Here is a 23,138-nt window from a genome sequence, read left to right on the forward strand (position 1 = left end):
GATGAAAACGACAAAGAAACATTAACTGGTAGGCCTCTATTTACCGCGGCGCATCTGGGCTCCGCCGTAATGTTGCAGGGCCTTGAGGAATACCTGGTAGCCGACCCTCTCGTTATCCTGTAGACAGAAGATCTCGGTCAATCTGATCTGCCAGGGAGGATAGCCCGAGAGTTCGAGGTAAGGTCCAAAGGTGATGAGGAGATCCGGCTCGGCCATGATGCCCTCGGACAGCTCGGCGTCGATCAGCTCCATCGAGATGTCCCTTGGGGAGAGCTTTCCCTTCTGGGACATTTCGGCCAGGGTGCGGGTGAGGTCGACCATGGACTCGCGTCCATCCTGCTGCGAGATGAGGTGTAGTCGCAGATGCGACTTGGGGCTCTCGCCAAGAGTGGTCGGGAAGTCTTCCTTGTGAGGTGACGTAACAGTGAGGCTGGGGTGCTCAGGGCCAAAGTAGAAGGTGAATTTTTGGCTGACGGCGTCATAAACTCGGGGCATGTGCTTCTTGAGGATTCCTACGTAATGTAAGTACGTATGAAGAGAAGTTGGAATCGTGAATACAAACCTGTCTTCTCATAGACCGAGAACATGGGAATCTCAGCACAAGCGCACCACGTCGCAATCTCGGCCACTTCATCAAGAAGTCGGTCGAGGTCGGCCTTTGTCCGGTGGTTCTCCTCCAACTTGAGAATAACACTCAGATGCTTGGGCATCTTCTTCAGTGCCATGACGTCCTTCTTGATGTACTGGGGCGTGCCGTGGTGGTACTTGAGAACGGACGAGGTCTGGTAGCAGACCACATTCCACATCTGCCGGGTCTTGATGTAGAGGGAGAAGATTCCGTGCATGACAGCAAAGATGAGGATGTGGATTTGGTTCAGGACAAAGCGACGGAGTCCTAACCGAGACCTGCGCTGTGTTCGCGAACTGGCAGAGATAGTAGGCGGGGGATCGTTGGGCGTTGGGAGATAGGACTAGGTCTAGTTAGCACCAGGTCCAAGCATATGAGCGCAAGTGCCGCGCATACCTTGAGCATCCTCTGCCTCTCCTGCTCGGACAAGAGCGTGTGGTCCTTCTGATCGTCAGCCCTGTAGGCCTGGCGATCGCGGGCGGTCATCATGGGCATGGTGTAGTCGGTGCAGCCTCGAGAGGCTGTCTAACGGGATTGGCGATGGCTTGTGGTGTTTGGAGGCTCAGGTATAGCCGAGAGAACTAGAGGTCGTAGGAAAGGCTCAGGATCTAGGATTGCGACCGCGAGGCGACCGAGGGATGGTGCCGCTTATAAAGAAGCTTGGACGAGCGAACGAGTGTGGGCAGACGTGTCTCTGTCTTGGTATCAAAAAGCTCCAGCTGCCAGGGAATTAATGAATGGATTGTGGCGGTGCAGCCATGGGTTACGCATTGACTCCACTTGCCGAGCTCCTTGGCGTGTTCCTCAGCCACCTTACGCAGGGCTGTCGTCGCATGTGCTTGCTGTACCTGTGGCTCAGCTCAGCTCAAACACCTGGAGGCAGGTACGAGCTTAGTACCAGCGCGGGGCTGGGGCAGGTACGTACCTCGCGCATGAGCCCCAGCCAAGCAAGCTCAACTCAACTCGAGACAACGAGGCAAGCATCGCCATGACCATGAATGTTCCATGATCAACTTTTTGGACATCGACCACGCGGCCTCGCGATCAAGACGACTTTACCTTCCTTCGACCGAGCCCACAAACCGACGGTCGATTGCCCCTCCCCACATGTAGCGCCTCTGCCTCGTTCAGCGTCACCAGCTTAGGTTCCCACCATGGAGCGGTCCGCTTCGGGCCCCAAGAGTCTCTTCCCCAAGGGGCCGAGCTTCACCCTCGATGACTTCTCCAGTAAAGAATTCATCGTCCGCGACTTTGTCGATAGCCTTGCAGAGAGCGCCGTACCTACGAACCGCCGATCTGGCGGCAACACTCAGGCATCTTTCGATCCCAAGCCCCTGATCCGTACATTCGAGAGTAAGATGTCGCCGGGTTACACACATACATTGTCGAGGAACCGGCCATGCTGACCTGGTGCCCCAGATGCACTCGACCAACTTGGCTCTCTTGGAGCCGAGCTCCAGGACAAAGAGTCGGAGCTCACGTCACACGTGCGCCGTGCAGAGGCCGCTCACGATTCAACCCTCGACACACTAGGTCGGAAGCTCGATGAGTCCATGCGGGCCTTTGAACAGCTTGACCTCTCCCTCAGTCAAGACCACCGCCGTGGCAGGGGTCATACAGGGGGCAACATAGCCGTCCAAATAGGCGAGAAGCTGGAGGATCTGGACAAGAAGCGACGGCGCGCCAACGATGCCATGTTTCTGATCACCTGCTGGACCGAGGTCAGCGAGACAGGGAAGCTGACTTCACTTCAAGATGTGCAGAGGCAGGGCGGCTCTGAGAACAAGGTGCGCTGCGCAGTTATTGTGCGGCAGCTCATGCGCATCAGCCAGCGACTCGACCCGGCATCGTGGGGTCAGACCAACGGCCACAGCCCCCGGACCGGCGTTACAAACGGCGTTGTGGGAAACAACAGGTCGCATAATACCAGGGAAGTTCTCGAGAAGTTCTGCGAGACGCTAGAGCAGGAGCTTCTGCAGCAGTTTGAGAACAGCAGCAAGAAAGGTCACTACGAAGACATGATGGAGTGCGCAAAGGTTCTCTACGACTTCAACGGAGGCGCTAGTGTCATTGCAACCTTTGTCAACCAGCACGCTTTCTTCCTCGACCGCGACCAACTCCTGGCAGATGAGGTCGCCATGGACGGCGAGACGTGGGAGCAGCTTGCGGACCCCGACTCGGAGCCCCCGACGGTCGAGCCCAGCTTACAGAACCTAGTGGACGAGGTCAAGATCGTCATGCAGGACGAATCCAACCAGATCAAGCTGGCCTTCCCCTACTACGAAACCGTGCTCATCAAGTTCATCCAGCGAATATTTCAGCAGTCAATCCAACAGAGGCTCGAGATGGTGCTGGATGAGACTGACAAGATCTCGTCACTGGCATTTCTAAGGGCATTGCACTCGTCGAGGAGTTACATTGGATCTCTGGTCGAAGACCTCAAGTCTCACGGCTTGACTGAGCATCCAGAGCCTTGCTCGGCTCAAATATCACAGACACTCGACCAGCAGATGGAAGAACTATTTGTGCCATATCTGGTTGGAAACTCGTACATCGACCGCGAAAGGAAGAGTCTTGAGGAAATGTACAGCTCTTTGCTGTTCAAGTTTAGTATTTATCACTCACGGCGCAAGAAGGCGCCCACCGGCTTCATGGCCTCGCTTGCCCAGCAGGGCACGCAGCTGATTGCATCCGCAAAGGACGCCTACCTCGAGCGTCTCGACTCGTCGGAGCTCACGCCCACACAGAAGCGCATGATGCTGCGCGTTGCCGGCGTACAGGACAAGGACAAGGACAACAAGAACGAGATTGAGGTCTCAGAGGAAGACGGTGCCCTGAGTATCCCTAACGCAAAGCGTATGCTCAAGTGGCTGGCCGAGAGCGTCCAACGTACACTGGAGCTTGGCTCCCAGACCGAGACTCCCAAGGACGTCAATGTTCTCCTTAACTTGCTCCTGACCAGCATGGGCCGGGTCTACATCGAGACGGCACTGGATGCTGCCCTCGACCAGGTCTCGGTGCTGGAGTACGCAAAGACCGAGCCCGACCTGTCCTACTTGCCAGGACTACAGCCGGCCGTCACCATCACGAGTCTCATGGATCGGTTCATCACAGTGGTTCTCATCCGCCTAGCCGAGTCAAACACAACAGTCAGAAGGAGTATGGAAGCGCAAAAGAAGGTAGCGATTGATAACATTGAAAAGAAGACCAACAACGTCATGAAGGGCACCATCGACGTCGTGGCCAACTGGGTGACCAAGTCGCTGGGCGGCCAGAAGAAGCAGGACTTCCGGCCCAGGGACGGCGAGCTGGATTCTCTGCAGACGGCGACTTGCCTAAGCATCTGCACATTCCTGGGCCGCGCTCAGCGGCTCGCCCGCCAGGCCGTCGATGGCCAGAACGCTGAAAAGTTCTTCAGCGAGCTGGCCCTGGTGATCCTGAAGCTGCTGTTTGAGCACTTCAAGAAGTTCCAGGTCAACGCGACTGGCGGTCTCATGGTGGCGCAGGATATTGCAAAGTACGTCTCGACGATGCGCGAGTGGCCGCTGACCAAGGAGGTCGGCTCCGCTGTCGAGATGCTCACCGAGATCGGTTCCCTCTTTATCGTTGGACCTGAGGCGCTCCGCGAAAAGTACCGCACGCTGGCCACGGTGGGCATGAGAGGCAAGCTATCCAGAGCCGACTTCCGGGCCTTTGTCCAGAGGCGTGACGACTCGGGGACCGTGGCTATCCAGAGCGTTCTATCTGGTCTTTGAGCGTCGATTCGAGAGTGTAAGAGGTGGAGCTCTGTGTAGCCTTGTAGTAGAGGGTGTGTTTTTATGTAGCATTCATGAGATACCATGCTTGGTCGTTTGAAAGATGCAATTCATCGTGCATGGCTCATGGGGATAGTGACGGGCGTTTCTGAATCTTCATAGGTCTCGTCTGAGGCCACCAGTTCTCCCCGTCTTCTCATCAATCTTGTCATCGAGAAAGTCCATGATCTCGCATGTATTCGTCAGCTTCATGAGCTCCGCACGCTCCTTTTTATCCAGGAGACATGACTTGTCAGGACCCATCCCGGGTGCAGTCATCTCGATGATGTGGTGCTGCACCAGCTTGAAGGGGAGCGGGGCGCGAGCAACGTTGCACATGAAGGTCTCGATAGCCTCCCAGGGACAGGCCGCGTGACCAGCGAACATGGCTGGGTTGGCGAGCAGGCCACGGGCGGACATGAAGCCGGAGAGGTGGGTGTTGCTCGGCTTTGGCAGGTTGACGGAAGAGTTGGTATCGTTGAGGACCAGCTTGTCCAAGGATGGCAAGGGGGCGTCGTTGTTGGTGGTGACTGTGGGTTGGAGAGGGAGCGTGTTGAGGTCAAAGACGTCTCCTGACAGGAGGATCGGGAGCGTGCCAGCATACTTGGCCGTCAGGATCTCGAGGGCCTCGGTTCTGATTGGGACGGTGGATGGTGTTGATCTTGTCCTTGGGTGGATAGTAACCCAGTCAACTAGGCGGTTCTGAGGATGCCCTATCACGGTGTCGAGGAAGTCCATGGTCTGCCTATACTCATATGAGTCACAATATCTTACCAGTGAAGGGGAACTTACCTCAGATCCTTATGTATCCTAATCTTGACACTGACGCTCCGGCCCTTGGGGTTTTCCATATCTGCCTCGAGGCCAACACCCCATCCGTCACTGGCCAGGCGCTGTCGAGTCTCTACGACCATGTCGCGGACCAACTCACGATGGTTCATCAGGGCGGCGCCCAACTTCTCAGCGCAGGCCCAGGACTGCGGACACCCGCAGTTGAGGTCGACGCCCTGGACGTCGGGCGCAACGAGGGCAGATGCTCGAGCCAGCTCGAGGGGGACGTTAGCTCCGAACTGCACGATGGTTGCAGGCTGGTTGGGCTTGCTGGAGATGGTCAAGTCTGGTTTCACTTATTAGCCTCTGCGCATCTCCATGTGTGATGGACTAAAAGTTACCGCTATCTCGAGCAAAGCTGTTACGGTTGAACTCCTTGGCCAGAACCATGGGAGTCCAGCAGAGGTCGACGCCATACTTATGAACCGTCTGTCTGAAGGCGAGCTATTTCTGGTGAGCAGATGAGGGAAGAAAGGACTTGATCGTCTCTAGTCTACCTTTCCGTACCGCACCATGGGCGCAAGAGCATATAGAAAACGGTCCTGTTTGCGAGTGACATCGAATATCTTGAGGGGGCTGGCGAGATGTTAACAAAGCATACCCTAGATGTGTTGATTTTGTGTGAGCTCACTGGGAAGAGACCCCCGTATCGCCGCCTATAGACATTTTGCAAGAAGGTGCCTCAGGATAAATGTTGCTATTGGTAGTGAGAAGTGTTCCTTTAGTGGTGAAGTTTATTGCTCCGCTTTGTGGTGTGGCGAGTTGAGATGGACATTGAATTATATACACCAAGAAGAGGTTTTTTGTGAGAAATGGGCCCACGTGATTGGACACAATCATCCACCATAAGCTACCTGCTCATGAAGAGGTCGTTCAATTCACACCTTCAACAACAAAAACATGCACCATGATAAAATAGGGGCTGTTATTTTACATATATATCTCAACATGCTCACGAAGCTGTGCCCACAGCCTCACGGGCATCCACAAACTCCTCCGACTCCCTCCCAAACAAACTATCAGCATCCCCTTCAACCTCCTGAACTTCCCACTCACCCAACAACCTCTCCCTTTCTAAGATCACAACCTCGAGCCACTTCTTCTCAGCTGCCATCCGTCTCATCATCTCCGCCTCCTTTTCTTTGTAGGAATCGCTCAATCTGTGCTTGGCACTGTACATGAGCTCCTCGCGGAACGTCCTATTATCCTCGAGTGAAGCTTCATACTTCTTCAGCTCCCCAGCTTTCCACTTCTGCCACGAGTGGTGCTTCTGGTCCATGCGCTTCTTTAGGGCTAGCATGGAAGCCTCGATCTCCTGTTCTCCGTCCTTCTTGTCCTTCCAGTATTCTTGAAGTCGCTCGTGGTAGGCCTCCTCAATCTTGCTCTCCTCGGCTGCTCGGATCTGAAAGTCCTTGTTGAGCGTGTACTCCTTCTCAGCTATCTTTGTTCTCATGAGGGACTCCAAATCAGACCGCTCGGTTTCGTGCTTCTTTGAGAGCTCTTCCTTTGCAGCCCTAGTCTCGATGATCAACTTCTCAGCCTCTTTTTCTTGATCGACATCGACCAATACTTGCTGCAAATCATGCAAATCATCGAGTAAAACACGCAACTCTTGATACTTAAGTTCAATATCCCTGCGGCGGATACTCTCTTGCCGGACTCTTTCCTCAAGTTCACGTTGTCGACGCTCTTCTTCCAGCCTCTCCTGCTCCTGACGCAGCAGTTCGGCCTTGAGGGCTTCTTCTCGTTCAAACTCCTCAATCTGAAGTAGAATCTGGCGCAACTCTTCGGCTTCAGCCTGCTCTTTGGCTCTTCTCTCAGCACGCCGAGCCGCTGCACCGTCCTTGTGTGCAGTGAGCTGCTCCATCGTGCAGCCGCATGTCCGCCATCGCCGGCAACAGACATAGCAGAATTGAGTACCGCATCGGCAAGTCATGTGTTGGCAAGCCTCCCTGTGCTCTACCAGGGCGTTGCAGTTGAAGCATCTTTTCCATCCTTCCTCCTCAGCCAAGAGATTGGTAAGGTTCATGTCATTGTCCTGCGGGCATTCCTCTCCTCCGTGAGCGAGAGCACGACATATCGTGCATGTCACATGAGAATTATCGCATACTCCTTGGCGCCTACTGGCATCGATACGCTTGGGACTGATCCAGAGGCTGCAGCTTGGGCTGCTGCAGTAAACACGTTCGCTGACGGGGATCTCCCACTCCTTGGATCGGTCGTCAAACGTCTTCTTGAGGTCGGCCGGGATGAATCGCAGGATCGTCTTGAAAGGGATCTCGTTTAAGCAGCACTTTGGAGGCCATTGTTGCTCGTTTTGGCACGCAGTAGTGATGAGCCGGACAAAACAATCATGGCAGTAGCTGTGGCATGTTACCCTGATGACGTCCTTGGGGTGGAAGTCGTCAAGGCAGGACACGCACTCGCTGAAGGATGTTAGTTATGATGACGCTACAGTTGGGACTCCCAACTTACACCTCTTCCTCGGGGTTCGGCTTTGTTAAGCGACCGAATCGACTAGAGAATGGTCCTGGCGACTCAACCTGCTCTCGTAATGCCCCGAGAGCTGCCCCAGTGGCACTGCTTTCACCCTTCTCATGCCTCCGTTGGAACAATCGACGGAGCGCAAACAGACGCTTCTTGTTGGCCTTCGCTTTCGTGATGGCTTCGGGTGTGGTTGTGGTCACAGATGAGCCGATTTGACATATGGTAGAGACCAGCGGAGTAGTGTCCGGTTGAGCAGAAGTGTCGGCTGGAATAATGATGGGTAAATATGGCTCCTTGCCCTTGCCCTTGTCTTCCTCGGCGAGCCTCCGCTGCTCCTCGGCTTCTTGATTTTGGCGATCTTCTTCGAGGTTACTAGCCTTGACATTCTCAAGTGACGTCCAAAGAATATCAAGCAAAACTTGAGATGTGATATTGGGGGTCTTTCTGAGTGCAGCTGGAGGGTCGTATTTATGCCAATCGATATCAGCGACGTCGATCTCTGAGAGGTTCTTTGCTGACCAGGAAACAGGCGGCTCGCGGTCCTTCCAAGCAGTTTGAATCTCATCAAGTGTTTCAAAAGGGTTGTCGTAGAAGTCAATGTAGTCTTCAGGCCCAAAGGACCCTGGCATGAGCTGCTGATCACGCCTCAGGCCGATCATGGTTGTCAGCACCTGTTTGGCCAACAGCACAAGTAGGCAAACACGGAGATGCCCCCGCAGGCATACAAAGGGGATGCCTTAGCGATAGACAAGAAGGGGGACAGTTTGCGGGTGCTGATAACAAGGAGGAGCAACACCACTTGCACGAGGCGGCCAAAGGTGTCAACAACAACTGCTCGTGCGACAGGAAGCTATATAAAGAAGCAAAGGTCGAGGAGTGCCTTGGCCCTGCAGGCCTTCGGTCAAGATGGCAGGACTGTTGGCGTCCCAATCGAGTCTGGTCGAGCTCGGGTTGGTTGGCTTCAGTGTAAGAGCACAGAAGCCTCAGGCGGATCTGCGTCCCCAAAGGCCTGACAGTGGGGAAGACGCTGCAGACAGCAGTTGACTAGCACACCAGGCAGCGTGTTAAACCAAGAGTCAGCCCTGGAGGCGATGTCCCAGACATGACGGCGAGGTGCTGGAATGCCTTGGGATGGAGCTTGGTCCTGGGCAAGGCCAAGGCCTGGGTAGGACTGGGCCAATGGCATCCCGCATGTGGTAGCACGCCCGCATTTGCCTGGTCATTCATGGACAGCTCCCGCACAAGCGGGCAAAGCGGCACGAGCTGGGGCGGAGTCTCAGCTCTGTATCTAGCGCGAGCAGGGGGAGCGCGTGGTCTGAAGCGATCGTCGGGGGTGTGAGGCAGTGCTATTGATGATTGCTGATGATGGAAATGGAAGAAGATGAGATGACAGAGGATGTCCCCTGTGGAGCGAGGTTTAGCGGTTAACAATGGAGGCACTGGGGGCTCAGCACATTAACTCTACAGGGGCTCATGGCACCCATATCTATTCCGTCAAATGTTGCACCAATTCCGCTCTCCTAACCTGTTCTTAGGCTTAGATGACAGTTGATATTATTAGATCCTTATTATTGCTACCGTAGAACATCTTTTCTCGTCGTTGTAGAGCAAGGCATCGGATATGCTGCAGCTTGGCATACGGCCGAAACTCCCCGGTCCCACAATGACGGGACGGGAATGATTTCAACGTCGGCCCGGGGAACTTTTCTACTTTGACTCAATTACATCAGCATTCTTCATTGACAACCGCAATACTACCTGACAGCTCCAATTGCACATCAATTCTTGGCCCATCTAATCATTCCAAATGGCTCGTCTCTCAGGATTGCAAAAGGAGGTCCTGGCCCTCTACCGTAACTGCCTCCGGGAGAGCCGCAAGAAGCCGCAGGCCACTCGTCCACACTTCGAGAACTTTGCCAGGTTTGCCCACTCCATGCCTCTATCAAGTCATATTCAATGGGTGTTTAACAATGCTACCAGAAATGAATTTGCACGGAACCTGAAAATCGACAAGCGCGACTTTGCCGCTATCGAGTTTCTCTTGCGGAAGGGAAGACGTCAACTCGAAGTCTACGCTTCTCCTGGCATCAAGGATGTTAGGTAAACTGTCTAACCGACCTACCTACCTGCCTTTCGGGAAGCAGTACCTTCCTGTCCACTTGGGAAACCATGGCTAGAGTCAGGAAAGAAGCTCCTGCCATGGACTCTTCTATCTACCTTCCCGAGCGGGTCTACGGGAACACCGTTCTGCCATTGCTTCACACTTCTCTCTCTCCTCTCACCAACTTCTTCAACTACACGCTTGTATCATGACACAGAAATTCGACTCTATCTCGACTCTTTTCCATTTGAATACCCTCCCTTGCAACACATTATCCCACTCGCCCCAAGATGGTCACGTCAGCATATAACCCCAACTCGCACGCCTCTTTATCGCCCTCCAGTACGCGTGCTGTTCGCGCTTTCAGACTTGGTTCCCTAGACACGGCAAGATCTCAAACTCATGTGGTAGGATTGCCACGACGTCCTCTACATCTGCAGCTGCGAGGCCCTCGAAACCGACATCGAGCCAGTTCTGCGCCTGCTCATCAGATCCCCCCTTTGGTTTATCAGTATGGCAACACTGAAAGCGTGGAGACCATGCAAAAAGCTGCATCTAAATACGGTTCGAGCCAATCCACTAAGAACATGAACTCGAATATCGATCCGACAGCCAAATCTGGCATTGAACCTCAACATCAGTCTCCCTCTCCCCGCACCTCATCCTCAGTCCAATGCTCTCCTTCAACTTTCAAACCCTCTCCAAAACCTGACATACCGCTTAAAGAGATATCCAACATTACAAATTCTACGCGGTGGGCAACTCCTGGACCAGCAACACCTAAACAGAACACGTCCGATCCCAGCTTCAGCGACCAACTGTACAACCAGTTCCACGCCAAGTTACCCCTGAAAAAAGGCATCGCCCAACTTCCCACTGGAGATGCAACCTGTGAGGCTTCAACCCCGAGACCACTCGAAATAAACCACCAGTTGGTAGAAGCCATCTCAAGGAACATTGCGCAGCAATTACAGATGTTATCAATCAAGAACGAAGACCAACTTGAGCAGCATGGCTCAAAAAGAGCCGGGTCGCCAGTCACAGATGATTGTGATAACGAGTCTAGGACTCCAAGTCAAAGGGAGGCTCTTGATCGTTTCACCCGGGAACTTCATCGCTACGCCGAGCAGTCTGGAGCCAAGAACAAGTTGCCGGTCTTTACACCAACACCTCCTCACTCGGGTGCAACGGTTCATACAGTATCCGCCCTCCTTCCCTTTCGTTCCGAGTTCACAGCTGCTAGTCTCGCTGTCACGTCCAAAGACCAGGCAGGGCCATTTTCTTCTCCAACCAAAAGGGGCAGAACTCAAGCTGTCAAAACTCGACCGTCACGATTTCACTCCAAGCGACCGCACCCTGGTCAACTGGATAGGAACGAAGGGTGCCAGAGCTCGAGCACAGAAATCTCATTTACTGCCGCTCCAGATATGGATGACTGGAGATATGCCTTGATAGATCAGGTTCCGCCGCAAGGGCAAATAAGTCCCCCTGATGAGCAGGTTCATAGGTCTCCTTGCGTTCCTTGCCTCCCAAACGATAGCAGCCAGTGGAGAGATTAGAAATGCTTTCAGCTTGCACAAAAACCGAAGCCGCGGCCTGAGGACCATACTCTAAGCAACAAGACACAGCCACTCTTGACTGGGCCCAAGTCCAAGATGCCCAAGGTCCAAGCGAAGGCTTTTCCGGAACGGCGCAACATGGCACCTCGTGATGACAGGGTGCTCAAGCATCGAAAAAATGTCAGGATACAGGCAACGGCGCCAGCCAGCTTGGCTGGTCAAACAGTGAGAGAGAAGCTACATCCGAGGCCGGCCTTTTTCTCAGGGCCAAAGAACAAGGTCCAACCAGTCAAGCCTCTCCCACAGCAACTAGCCAAAGACCAGGGTACCAGTGCTGGATCAATTCAACCTTCAAGGGGTCGACCTCCCGAGGAGCCAAATCAGCCTAAGCTCGTTCACCCTTCTCCCAGGCGCTATCAAAGCTTTCCTCCTGCACTTCTCGCTCCGCCGCCATCCCAGATGACAGGAGTATTCAAACCCCTCCCTGATCTGCCATCACCAGATGGATCTCCGGCACCTTTCTGGGATGCCTGCAGGCTGCGCGTTGGGGCTGCCTTCGCAGAGGCAACAAAAGGGCAAGCCAGTGAGGAATGCGCCAGCCCATCACCAACCCAGGAAAGTCACGGCGACTCCCCGGTCATCGCAAGCCATGTCACTCTGTGCTCTCGGGAGTTTGCTAGCCAAAGGGTTGCTCGACCGAACGTGCCTCAGAGGACATCATCCATACGAAACCTCCGTATGGCAAATCGGGGGTACGATCGAGGCGAAATCATGGATCGTGATGTTCTAAGGGGTCTTCATATTGCGGCTTCGGCGGCGTGCAATGAGCAGATCGATGCATTTATTCGCGAACAAACTGGCTTACACATTCGGCGGTTTCTCGCTGACCTGATGCCGCTTGAGAACCTGGGCGATGAGCCGTTACGAGAAGTCAAGGCAAAGCGGACGAGAAGGCGACAGGCAGAGTTGAGGTTGGCCAAGCGACGAGTACGGATGTCTCGACAATTGAGAGAAAGGGACGTGTGTGGGCTTGATGGAGTTGATGCCGTTACGTGTGCTAGGACTTGACCATGTATTATTAGTTGACGACTCTTGTATACTTGATGCCAATGCTTTGATAGACCATGATGATAGACCATGATGCATCTTCACATCAATAAACAATGTTTCCTTTGAGCCTAGTTAATCCATGAGCTGCTCTGCAGGGGTTGGTTGTTTGGGTTTACGCCTTCCCCGCACTAGGTCAGCCTTGATGATAACTCAGCCACGATGACACCTCTGCCTTATCTTCATACTGATGATATTTCTGCCTGGAAACTGATTGCTTTGCTCGATATCCTTCATCGCAGTGACTGAAAATGAATGCGCCTTGGCTTTCCTCTGACGAAATTCAAGCTCTTCGTGCCAATTTCAGTCAGGCCGAGGACCAGGATGAACATTTCCGTCGCTGTTGGTCCAAGCAGACATGCCACAATTGCCTCGCAGCCTCGCAGTGCAGCTGGTGTCCCTTTGTAGGTCCTCCATTCTCATCCGGTCTGTCTGGAGGCGACTTATCAGGAACTCCTCGCTCATCAAGTTGGTAGTCATGGTCTTGTGTTCCAAATTCTCACAAAATCCCCCTCCTGGCCCCAGCGTATGACGAGAATGTGTGTCCACACTGGGCCGAGCGATGGGAGCTACGGACACGACCTCTGGGATGCCAGGTCTCATCGATAACGAGCATCACCTCCATCGTCTCGATCACATCTACTCTCGTCTTTGTCCTCTTGGTCTTTCTCATCGTGAAGGGCGTTCGCTGGTGCCGCCACTATCACAAGACGCATCCTAGATGGTGGCGGCAGCTGCACAGGTATCGCTGGTACAGGATCCTGACACTGAGAGACGGCGAGTACGAGCCCTTGCTGCCGGGGAGTTGGCCGGGGAATTCGGGCGACGGGAGTCCTTAGGAGATGGTTTCTGCATGACGAGTTCTTGTGCAGCTACGAAAGTCTTTGGCAGATCATCACGTCACAGATACGGGTGCACGGGGCGAGCTTCCATGCAATTTGACGCGCCTGATATCCTTCAACCAGAGCTGACGGGAGGGATGATGGCCACTTCGTCTGCTTCCTGGATCACGGTGTCGTCGACGCCCTCCTCACTGGACAGTTCTACATAATCGAGGTTGACCGTAACGAGGCACGAGTCAAGGATCTTGCCCTTGATGCCAGGGTACCTCGACTCCAGCTCTGCAAAGAGCTGCTTCAGCGACATGCTTGCGGGCAGTGCGTCATAGTCCTTGCCTGTGAAGGAGCTGGCAGTCGCAAAGTAGAGGACGTTGAAGTGGCCAGGCGGAGGCTTGGGTGCCGATGCCATTATGGAAGTTGATGTGCCTATGTACTCTTTGGACATGTTAGCCGACTGTAAAGATCATGAAGTTCGACAACATTTTGGGTGGAAGGAGTTTGGGTCAGAGATCTTGGTGATAAAAGGTACATCAATGTGTATTCAGGTAATACATGCTTTTAAAGCATCATTCCAAAGAGGTGTGTATGTGAAAGAAGACAAGCTGACTTACCAATTGAGTTGTGGGAGTTGTAGAAAGAAGTTTGCGTTCCCTGAGAATGATGAAGAGGAAGAAAATGTTTTGGGCGCCCCGCCCAATTTGAGGTTTGATGTGTTCACGTGACCAGATATCACAGCGAAGCGAAATTGAAGAATGACGATGTCATCCCCATAACGAGCAGACGCAATTCCTATTACAATGTCAACAGTCATAAAAAACAATGCGGTAGACGTAGTCGTAACACGTGTCGATTTGAAAGACGAAGTGCTGCCTGATGTCTCGAGGACGGGGGCGGGACGTGAAAGAGCCCAAAAATAATTCACTTTTCGTAGTAGTCGGATTCCATGCTGCAGAAGAATTGCTCTGGATTTCGCGATGCCAGATCCGTGACTCCTTCTAACAAATGAAACTGGAGTGCGGGTGACGCAGCCCCAGGCAATGTCCCAGTACAAGGCGCGCCCGCCTTATAGCATGCAAAGACCATCCATCCGTCGTCCGTCCAAGAAACCACCCTTGTTGCTCCCCAGAACGCACATTTATCGCAACCGCCGGGCCTCACGCTCGGACTCGAGCAGGCAGAGGATGTCGTCCTCACGGACTGAGTTTGTATGTCAGCACCAACACTATTCACTGGCTTTCTTCCAAGTCGCCCTCATCCGGGGAGGAAAGGTGCTTTGTTGTATATCGTACCTGGGCCCTTGACGTTTCGGATGATCGATCGGGACTGGTCGTCCATGAACTCGACGCGGACCTGAGTCACACCACCACGAGAACCTAGCCAGCATGTCAGATTGGGGTTCCGTCGATATACGATATTTCGAAGTTGTGGTTTTTTGCATCAAATTCGAGATCGTGGGGACGCACCGGTTCGGCCGAGGACTCGGGTAACCTTGACGAGCTTGACGGGCTGCTTGGAGGCGTCCATTTTTTCGACCTGGGGGAAATGTGAGCTGAGGGGATTCGCACGCGTGGGATCGAGGGGGGATTGTCGCCGTACTGTGAGGAATTTGGTGGATAGGCTGTGGTCGCGGACGTGAGCTGGAGATTGGGGCTTGATTGGGGGTGAACTTTTTGGTGAGTTTGTCAGGGTTTTCGTGTGCTCAAGCCCTTACCCCACCACAGCAGCCGAAGCAGCCAGCGGTTGGCTCTGGGGTTTGGACTAACTATTATCCGAGAGCTCCGAGCCTTGGGCTGGGTCGTGGTATAGCACCAGCCACTGTGGCGTTGACCGCCTTCTGGAGCATCTTACACAGGCTCTACAGCACATACTAATACGCAGCATCACAGGTAGCTTTTAGGTGATTGTTAGACGAACTTCATTAATATGACTCTGCTCATCTATCACAAGATTGTTTAATAGGGTATCTGACCAATGCATCATTATTCATAAATCCTCCATCCTCTCCTCAAGGTCCTTCACCCACTCCTCCATGACTTTCTTGTTGTTCTCGATAGACACACTGCCCTCCTTCATGGCAGCCTCAATCTTGATTAGTCCCTCATTCCACTGCTTCAACTCAGCAGCCATCTCTGTCTGCTGCTGCTCGATACGGCTCAGCGTATCGCTTGCTGTCGCGGCATCCGCGTGGATTGCTCTCAGAGATCGCAATCGGTCCAGGAGGGGCGGCAGAATAGGGGTTAGATTCTCAATCGTGGGCAAGATGCCGTAGAGTGCGTTGATCTTGGCCTCTTGTTCGGATTCTTCGGCTGGAGCCGTTGGGGCGCCCCGGCCAAGTTCTTCCCTTAGGGACTTGGCCTTCTCTCGAGAGTCATTGAGCTTCTCTTGTTCCTGAATCAGGGTGCGCACTCGTCGACTTATAGTGTCGAGGTTGGCTGTAGAGGCCTCGGCAAGTGTAGAAATCTGCTTGTTCATAGAATCCAGCGTAGGCAGAATGGCTCGGGGAAGTCCATTAACGTCAGCTTCTGGCATCAGCGAGGCGTTAATTCCCAAGCCCTTCTCCAACATCAACAGCCGACGGTCAAAGTCGGCTGCCTTGGCGAGAGCGTGGCTTTGCTCATATGTCGGTGCGTATGTCACAGTGTACGTGGCGTCGTCTCCTGCCAGTACATCAGGCTTCTCTTCCTGGCTCGTAGGTGGAACTGCCTTGGAGGCTTGGGCAGTAACCCGACGTCCTGTAGGTTTGGATATCTCATCCAGAACTTGGCTCAGAGATGCCAGTCTGTCGTCGCCTTTGGCAGCGTCGTCGTCTACTTGCGCTGAGGCTTCCGCTTTTCGCTTCGCATATTCGTCCTTTGCCTCCTCTACTTCACGCTTGAGGCGAGCAATGCGCCGTTCCAAGCTCTCGTCATCGTCATCGTCGGAAAGGTCGCCCAGCTCTTCGGTGCCATCCTGGAGAATGCGCTGTCTTCGACTGGAAGCCTTGTATGACTTTCGTTTCCCATCAACTCTGTCCGAAAAGTCCACGCCGTTTGCGTCAACGTTTGCGGGTAGAAAGCGGGAGCGGGCTTCGTTTATTCGTAAACGGGATCGCGAGATGCCAGGGGTATCGTCTTCCACATCGTAGAATTCATCATCAGACTGGGTTCGAGCGGCGGTGGTCTAAAGCTTGTGAGGGCAAGATCAGACAGAGGAGAAGATGGGCGAGCTCACGGGAACCGTAGAGTTGTCGTCTGTGAGCTCAGGGGTTTCGTAGATATCTGGAGCGGAATCCTAGCCAGCAGTTAGAAAGCGAAGCAGCTGGTGGTAGGTTTGGGAGCTCACCAAATCTGGAAGGGCCGCATACTTCCGGTTCAAGGCCATTGTCAGAGAATGGAGCGCGTAAGTGACGTTCTCAGCTTCAAAGCTGTCGGCAAGACAAATGTGCAGGCCAGTTTTCTCAAGATGCGACCCAGGTCCAAAGGGTCATGTCAAAGGCCAGGTGCTGGAGGTCGCGCAGTCAACGAACGGGCAATGAAACGGCCCGGAAATTCCCCCTTTCAGATTGGAGCACGCACCTGCATCAATGGGAGCTGCCCGGCCGGGGGGCCCGGGCGTCTATGCCCGTAGAAGCGGGCTCCCCGCGCCCTGAACCCCAGCGACTTTAGCGCACCTCCAGCGCTAATGCCAGCTGCTCAGCGGGTGCTTACAGTGCCCCAGCTCCTTATCCTTTGACACCTGGCAGGAAGCTGCCGGGTACGGAGCGGGGGTTTGAATTGCCTGGACCGCGTATGTACGCGTGTGGCCGGCAAACCAACTTGAACCTCTCTTGTCAATGAACCATGCACCTCAACGCCATGAGTGAGTGAATGAGCCCCCTGCAATTCAAGTCTTCGCCCATCAGTTCGCTTTGCTTCCTGCTTGCCTTGCTCTTTCCCATCTCATCTTTGCTCTTCTGCAAGGACTCTAGACTGCGCATTTCTTCTCGTGCATCTCGCAGAATCAACTCCCACGTCGACAGCTTCATTCCTCGAGGCAGCCCGGAGTGCCACATCCACCGCAGCAACACCAAAGTCGCTTTCGTTGCATCCCCTCGCCATAGGCATCGTCTTTTCCAGGAAGACGGGCCAGGGGAGACCGGCACGAGGATGCTTGGCTTGAGCAGAAACCAACGTCCCAAGCGGCTTCTCCGTCAAATCGGAGGCAAAATCCAGCCCAGCCCTGAACCACAGACCGTCGAAGATGTTTCCGCTCCGCCTTTATCTTCTGACATTGAAGATGACATTCCCGAGGCGGCTTCACTGAAGCTAGTGTCGAAAAGCACCAGTCGCCAGTCTCCTGCTGAGGATTCTGAGCCAGATGAGCCAGCTCGTGGTGATATGAAGCGCACACGATTTCCCAAAGGCACCAATACATCTCAGAAGGACAGTAGGCAGGCTTCTAGTCGGCAAGGTCTAAAACACTCAGTGGGCGAAGATACCGATGAAGCATCATCCTCCAGCGCCAAGCGAAGAAAGCTAGTCACCAATAAAGAATCCGCTCCAGCGAAGACAAGTCCCTCCAGCTCAGCCACCTTCCTCAAGGACGAATGTGGTTTTACCAAGACTAGAAGGTCCAAGGCGACCTATGGTTCGAAAGGCAGGGGCTCGCAAGGGTCACAAGAATCTCAAGTGTCAGAGAGATCACAGGACACTCAGGCAAAGAAAGGTTTGGGCGCTCGATGGCCACATTTCACAATATCACTGACTCGGAACCAGGCCCGACAAAGACTTCCAAAAACACGATTCGTGATGCAGACGAATCTGGACTCTGGAGCAGCCCTGAGAAGTCAAGCAAGGCCAAGTTCAAAGCACTACCAGACGATACCCTCGGTACCCCAAAGAAATCGAACAAGGCCAAGCTAAAGATTGCACCGGGAGACTCATTCAATTCTCCTGAACAAGAAAACAAATTGAGACCTATTCCCAAAGACAAACCTTCTCCCTCGCCAACAAAGGGCGGGGTGCTCAGGCTCTCGCAAAACGACGATCTCAGCCAGAGATCTTCCTCCTCACAACAAAGGAAATCTATCTGGAGTAGGAAACTAATTGAGAAGAAAGCGCGAAAGAAGGCCAAAGAAGCACCACCCAAAATCGAGCGTGCACAGTTCATCGTACCAATCGATATTGATGACGCCATTGGGTATGGAAGCACAAGAACTCTCTTAGATACGGACTCCAGTGATGCGGAATCTGTCAAGAACGAACCTGTTCAGGAGGAAGAGAATCTTGAAAGCGGACTAACGAAGTGTCCATGGTGTCAAGAGTTGGTATCGGCAATAGCCCTGAAGGAATACTCCAAGGGAAAGAAGTTGCTGAATGTGCAGATGCAGAAAAGATTCTGCGAGAAACACAAGAAGGAGACGGCCATGGAGACATGGCGCGAGCGAGGCTACCCCCATGTGGACTGGGAAATGCTGGAACGCCGGTTTGGCGACCATCGAGCTTACCTATCGACGGTCATTGACGGCAAAAAGTCACACTTCCGTGACATTCTGGCGGAAAAGATCGAAACCGGCCAAGGCAGATCACTCAAGAAGGAAGGCAACCTGAACCCCGGGTACTACGGTCCGCGGGGTGGTAAACTCATGCAGGATTACCTTGTGGAGGAGTTTAGCGAGCTGTTGATGGAAAAGGCTGTGAGCGACCATGTCATTGCCGGTCGTGGATCGGCGGCTTTCATTCAGTCTGTGTTGGTTGCCGAGCTTGCTGTCCAACTCATCATGGAGGACATGGATGTGTCTGCCGCGGAGGCAAGGGGGATCATGGAGGAGAGCAAAGCTGTCGGCGAGATGATACATGAAGAGGTATGACGCGATTTCGGATGTAAGGGAACAACTGTCACCGAGGTGTAGCATGGCGTGCAAGGTTCGGACTCTGGTTTGCACTTGGCACCAGCAATGGTTGCTTTAGAGGTTCTAATGTCACTGGATGTAGCCGTGGTAGTCACGATTCCATGAATACCAAGGTCATTCACTGAACTATCTAGAGGCTGTTTGAGGCCAACACTACACTTGATGCTTCCTCTAGCTTCTAATTACAGGAGAACTGCAAAGGCCTCGCAAGGAGCAAGCTGGATCTCCCCGCCATTCAGATCCTCCAAAGTCCTCCCAGTAGGACTGATCAACACCTCCCTGGCCTTGGCGGGCAAGGTCCACGAGACCGTCTCGGCCGCAAAGTTGCACACGACGAGCGCAGCATCACCGTTGTCGGCCTTCCGGGAGTACGCAAACACCTTTTCGTGCGCCTCATCGGCCAGCTGGAAGTCACCATAGACGAAGATGTCGACGTGCTCCTTGCGCTTCTCGAGCACACGGCGCCAACAGTGGTACACCGAGTCCGGATCCGACGTCTGCGAGGCAGCATTGATCTCACGGTAGTTGTCGTTAACACGCATCCAGGGTGTGACTTCGGCTGCTGTGAAGCCCGCGTTGGGGGATGCGTCCCATTGCATAGGGGTTCGGGCGTTGTCGCGAGACTTGAGCTGGTACTCAACCTTGTAGGAGTCGAGGGTTGCAGCATCGGCGTTCTCCCTGTGGGTGCTGGCCCAGTGTTAGCTGGCGATTGCCTCTTGTCTAGGTTCTTTTACTTACTTCCAATGGCTGAGGCAGTCGATATCCTTGTACTCCTCCAGGGGCCAGTCCTTGGGCACATTGGTCATGCCAATCTCCTGGCCCTGGTAGATGAAGGGCGTGCCCGACTGGAAGCCGAGGAAGACTGCAATCAGCTTGGCGCTTGCGACACGGTTTTGAGGGTCATCATGGACGAAGCGGCTGACAGATCGAGGCTGGTCGTGGTTCTCCAGATACAGGGCGTTCCAGCCCTGGTTGTCGTACATGAACTTCTGCCACTTGTGGGTGGTGGCCTTGAGTTCTGACAGCTTCCAGGTTCTGGGTGTGAATTTGCCCCCTGGACCGTGGTCAAGATCCATCCTACGCTATGTTTAGTTTCACTGAGGCGAGAATGCCATGTGAGGATGTTGACTTACAGCTCAAAGTGGAAAATCATGCTCAACTCCCCACGGTCAGCACGCACAGCCTTGATCAACTCGCGCTCATCGTGAACGCACGGCATCTCGCCGACGCTAAAGGCATCGTATTCCCGCAGAATCTCGCCAATCTCCTTGAGATACTCGTGGCATCTTGGGCCGCAGGCGTAGAATTCGTGGCCGCGGAGGACGGTCTGGTCCGAGTCCGGGAAGGCCTGGTCCTTGCTAACAAAGTTGATGACGTCCATGCGGAAGCCGTCGGCCCCGCGGTCGAGCCAGAAGCGCATGATCTCGTGGACCTTTTTCCGGACCGCTGGGTTCTCCCAGTTGAGGTCAGGCTGCTCCTTGCAGAAGAGGTGCAGGTAGTACTCGTCTGTTGTCCCGTCATACTCCCATGTGTCTCCTTTGAGCAAATGTGAGCTTGGGGTGCGGGTTCGAATCATATGCTAGTCTCACCTTGGAAATGGCCCTGCCAGTTGTTCGGGGGCTGTCTATTCCCATCTGCATCGTACTTTGCAGGTCGCCAGACATACCAGTCACGGTACGGGTTGTCCTTGGACTTGCGAGACTCCTTGAACCATTCGTGCTGGTCGCTGGTATGGTTCACGACTAGGTCGAGGACTAGCTTCATGCCTCGCTCGTGGAGCATCTCCTTGAGGACATCAACGTCCGAGATGTCCCCGTATGGGGGGTCGATGACCTCGTAGTCACTGACATCATATCCCTTATTTTGTTGTTAGTATCCCTTGATTATGGCATTGGCATACAGGGGCCAGGACAGCATCGTACCATGTCAATCTGGGGGCTTTTGAAGATTGGTGAAAGCCATACAATGTCGACGCCCAGGTTCTTGAGGTAATCGACACGGGATATGATGCCCTTGAGGTCACCCACTCCAGTGCCCGTCGAGTCTTGGAAGGATGCAGGGTAGATCTGGTATACCGAGCTCTCTTTCCACCAAGCACGGGGGTTCTGGTTTGAGCTACCCATGATGATTGTCGGGGTCTTGATTTATCAAGTTCTCAGTCTGAGTGCTTGGGGATGCCCTTGTTGCAAATATGCCTGCTTAAGACGACGTCAGCTACTGCGTTGAGACCACTGATAAGGGGCTTGATACTCACGACTAAGAAACGAACACGCTGCCGGTTTCTAGTTTCTAGATATGTTTCTGACTTTGTATTTTGGTTCCAGGACGTGGTGATCAACTTGCAATTGGCGCTTCTTTATCATTCCTTTGCAGGTGACATCAACCTTGCGGGGTCCGTGGAATCGTGGTGTTTCCTTAGTGGAGGTGGCTTCGTCACACGGCGTCTCGCCCGCTCAGTGAGGAGTTCGCAGCAGGTAGCTCGCAGTGGAACGACAGAGAGAACGAAGGAGGATAGCGGCGGCATCTTGCGTTCTAATTAATAGGGTGTCACGGAGTATTTCCCGGGGAATATATGCAGATCGATGGATCGGCCTGCCCCTCTAGGGTAAATTGTTCGGTTGCCGCTCACAGAACAGAGATAAGTTGAAATCATTCATTGGAGCTTAGCTATGCGAGGTCCCGAGCCGTCTCTCGTGATCAACTTGTCGCATGCTGCAGTCGCTGCCCGTGGAGGCTATGTGGCAATATTAGACAGAATGCACCAAGGTCTCATGTAGAGCGAGGCCCTCTAGGCCAACACATAGTCCGCTTCAGATAGAGCATACTGGCACAATTATTGTTATTCGCGGTTTCGGGTTTCAAAAATGACAACCTGAAGCTGAGGGTGTGCCAGAGATTCGAGATCGGCTGCGGGCCACGTATGAAGCAGGCTAGGATGGAGTACTATGTACCGTAGTTGTGGTTGAGGGTATTATAGTGGCGGTGTCGACAACACCACCACCAGCTGTATAATTGGTAGGGCTGCAGCATCTATTCCCTCCATACGGAGTAAAGCAATATGAAACCCTCTATCGACGGAACCAAGTATCCCACCCGCAAGCTTTGACAGGTGATTCAGATCTCCCGTCTATTACCTCCCCCGCTGCCACGTTCCGCTGAACGGCTCGTCTAATAATAATAAAACCTACCTGCCGGTTGCGAATGCAGGATCTTACTGCATGCCGCACTGGGATCCGTGCAATCATGTACATACGGGATATCCGTATTGCCAGCCCTCCATCTGCCGTTGACCGTCTGGGGCCAGCAGAAGAGGACGCACAGATCGCCCAAGGGACATGACGCGAATATTCCTCCGTACCTTGTGGTGTTAGGTAGCGCGTGTACGACCAACGGATATGCAGCTGTTGCACCGGACGAACATGAAGGCGGAAGAGGAGGTAAGACGAGAGGAGAGACGACTGGAGAAAGGTCAAGAGACAGACAGTGCTAGGTTCCACCAGAGTCACATCAAAGGATGGGTCTTGCCCTTACGAAACACACACAAACGACACGATACAGTCGCGCCATTGTGTTTCTCCCTCGACAGATGAGCGGAGATAGGGCTGGGCTCGGTGCTTAGATGCGCCCACAGGCAGGCAGGGCTGGCTGGCTGACTGCAGCGGGATCAGAGGGACCCGACGAGAATGGATTGGATGGAAGAGGGTTTGCGCTTGTCCAGTTGCATATAATGGCTCATCAAGGCAGGCAGCCATATTTCTACTTTATCTCGGTCCATCCATTCCCATACCAGCTTCATACTGTCTTGGAGGGAGGTATTCCAAGGCGCCGACTAACATGACAACCTACCCACATGAAAGGATCCCCCTTGTCACGGAGGACTCAACGTTACAGCATCACCGACCAGGGCACAGATGTGGTGACAC

At 53.7% G+C, this 23,138-nt stretch overlaps 10 protein-coding genes across 10 annotated transcripts; 3 read left to right on the forward strand and 7 right to left on the reverse strand.

The window, feature by feature from the left end:
- Positions 1-36: 36 nt before the first annotated feature.
- Positions 37-1,123, reverse strand: LRP88_07971 (ditrans,polycis-polyprenyl diphosphate synthase; the record flags this gene model as incomplete). Its single annotated transcript, XM_083244483.1, has 3 exons — positions 37-512; positions 563-971; positions 1,025-1,123. The coding sequence occupies 3 exons, from the start codon at positions 1,121-1,123 to the stop codon at positions 37-39; spliced, it is 984 nt and encodes a 327-aa protein (XP_083098977.1).
- A 659-nt stretch (positions 1,124-1,782) lies between these two features.
- Positions 1,783-4,383, forward strand: LRP88_07972 (exocyst subunit SEC10; the record flags this gene model as incomplete). Its single annotated transcript, XM_083244484.1, has 2 exons — positions 1,783-1,981; positions 2,048-4,383. The coding sequence occupies 2 exons, from the start codon at positions 1,783-1,785 to the stop codon at positions 4,381-4,383; spliced, it is 2,535 nt and encodes an 844-aa protein (XP_083098978.1).
- A 156-nt stretch (positions 4,384-4,539) lies between these two features.
- LRP88_07973 (tRNA dihydrouridine synthase) lies at positions 4,540-5,919 on the reverse strand (the record flags this gene model as incomplete). Its single annotated transcript, XM_083244485.1, has 5 exons — positions 4,540-5,167; positions 5,215-5,539; positions 5,595-5,697; positions 5,766-5,829; positions 5,885-5,919. The coding sequence occupies 5 exons, from the start codon at positions 5,917-5,919 to the stop codon at positions 4,540-4,542; spliced, it is 1,155 nt and encodes a 384-aa protein (XP_083098979.1).
- A 286-nt stretch (positions 5,920-6,205) lies between these two features.
- LRP88_07974 (E3 ubiquitin-protein ligase) lies at positions 6,206-8,369 on the reverse strand (the record flags this gene model as incomplete). The annotated part of the gene is made up of 3 exons (XM_083244486.1): positions 6,206-7,679; positions 7,731-7,736; positions 7,792-8,369. 3 exons carry the CDS (start codon positions 8,367-8,369, stop codon positions 6,206-6,208), a joined length of 2,058 nt encoding a protein of 685 aa, XP_083098980.1.
- Positions 8,370-9,547: 1,178 nt separating this feature from the next.
- On the forward strand, positions 9,548-10,053 carry LRP88_07975 (succinate dehydrogenase assembly factor 1; the record flags this gene model as incomplete). The annotated part of the gene is made up of 3 exons (XM_083244487.1): positions 9,548-9,660; positions 9,721-9,840; positions 9,924-10,053. The coding sequence occupies 3 exons, from the start codon at positions 9,548-9,550 to the stop codon at positions 10,051-10,053; spliced, it is 363 nt and encodes a 120-aa protein (XP_083098981.1).
- Positions 10,054-13,464: 3,411 nt separating this feature from the next.
- LRP88_07976 (MoaD/ThiS family protein) lies at positions 13,465-13,755 on the reverse strand (the record flags this gene model as incomplete). The annotated part of the gene is made up of 1 exon (XM_083244488.1): positions 13,465-13,755. The coding sequence occupies one exon, from the start codon at positions 13,753-13,755 to the stop codon at positions 13,465-13,467; it is 291 nt and encodes a 96-aa protein (XP_083098982.1).
- A 726-nt stretch (positions 13,756-14,481) lies between these two features.
- On the reverse strand, positions 14,482-14,870 carry LRP88_07977 (eS28 family ribosomal protein; the record flags this gene model as incomplete). The annotated part of the gene is made up of 3 exons (XM_083244489.1): positions 14,482-14,543; positions 14,636-14,719; positions 14,810-14,870. The coding sequence occupies 3 exons, from the start codon at positions 14,868-14,870 to the stop codon at positions 14,482-14,484; spliced, it is 207 nt and encodes a 68-aa protein (XP_083098983.1).
- Positions 14,871-15,329: 459 nt separating this feature from the next.
- On the reverse strand, positions 15,330-16,706 carry LRP88_07978 (Dynamitin-domain-containing protein; the record flags this gene model as incomplete). The annotated part of the gene is made up of 3 exons (XM_083244490.1): positions 15,330-16,505; positions 16,557-16,616; positions 16,668-16,706. The coding sequence occupies 3 exons, from the start codon at positions 16,704-16,706 to the stop codon at positions 15,330-15,332; spliced, it is 1,275 nt and encodes a 424-aa protein (XP_083098984.1).
- Positions 16,707-17,191: 485 nt separating this feature from the next.
- Positions 17,192-19,173, forward strand: LRP88_07979 (RTC4-like domain-containing protein; the record flags this gene model as incomplete). Its single annotated transcript, XM_083244491.1, has 2 exons — positions 17,192-17,951; positions 18,080-19,173. The coding sequence occupies 2 exons, from the start codon at positions 17,192-17,194 to the stop codon at positions 19,171-19,173; spliced, it is 1,854 nt and encodes a 617-aa protein (XP_083098985.1).
- Positions 19,174-19,397: 224 nt separating this feature from the next.
- On the reverse strand, positions 19,398-21,338 carry LRP88_07980 (glycoside hydrolase superfamily; the record flags this gene model as incomplete). The annotated part of the gene is made up of 5 exons (XM_083244492.1): positions 19,398-19,902; positions 19,954-20,292; positions 20,349-20,751; positions 20,805-21,072; positions 21,138-21,338. 5 exons carry the CDS (start codon positions 21,336-21,338, stop codon positions 19,398-19,400), a joined length of 1,716 nt encoding a protein of 571 aa, XP_083098986.1.
- Between the last annotated feature and the right edge of the window lie 1,800 nt (positions 21,339-23,138).

The sequence above is a fragment of the Fusarium phalaenopsidis genome (assembly GCF_050370095.1).
Source record: "Fusarium phalaenopsidis strain FUZ10S chromosome Unknown contig_32302, whole genome shotgun sequence".
NCBI classification, from domain to species: Eukaryota; Fungi; Ascomycota; class Sordariomycetes; order Hypocreales; family Nectriaceae; genus Fusarium; species Fusarium phalaenopsidis.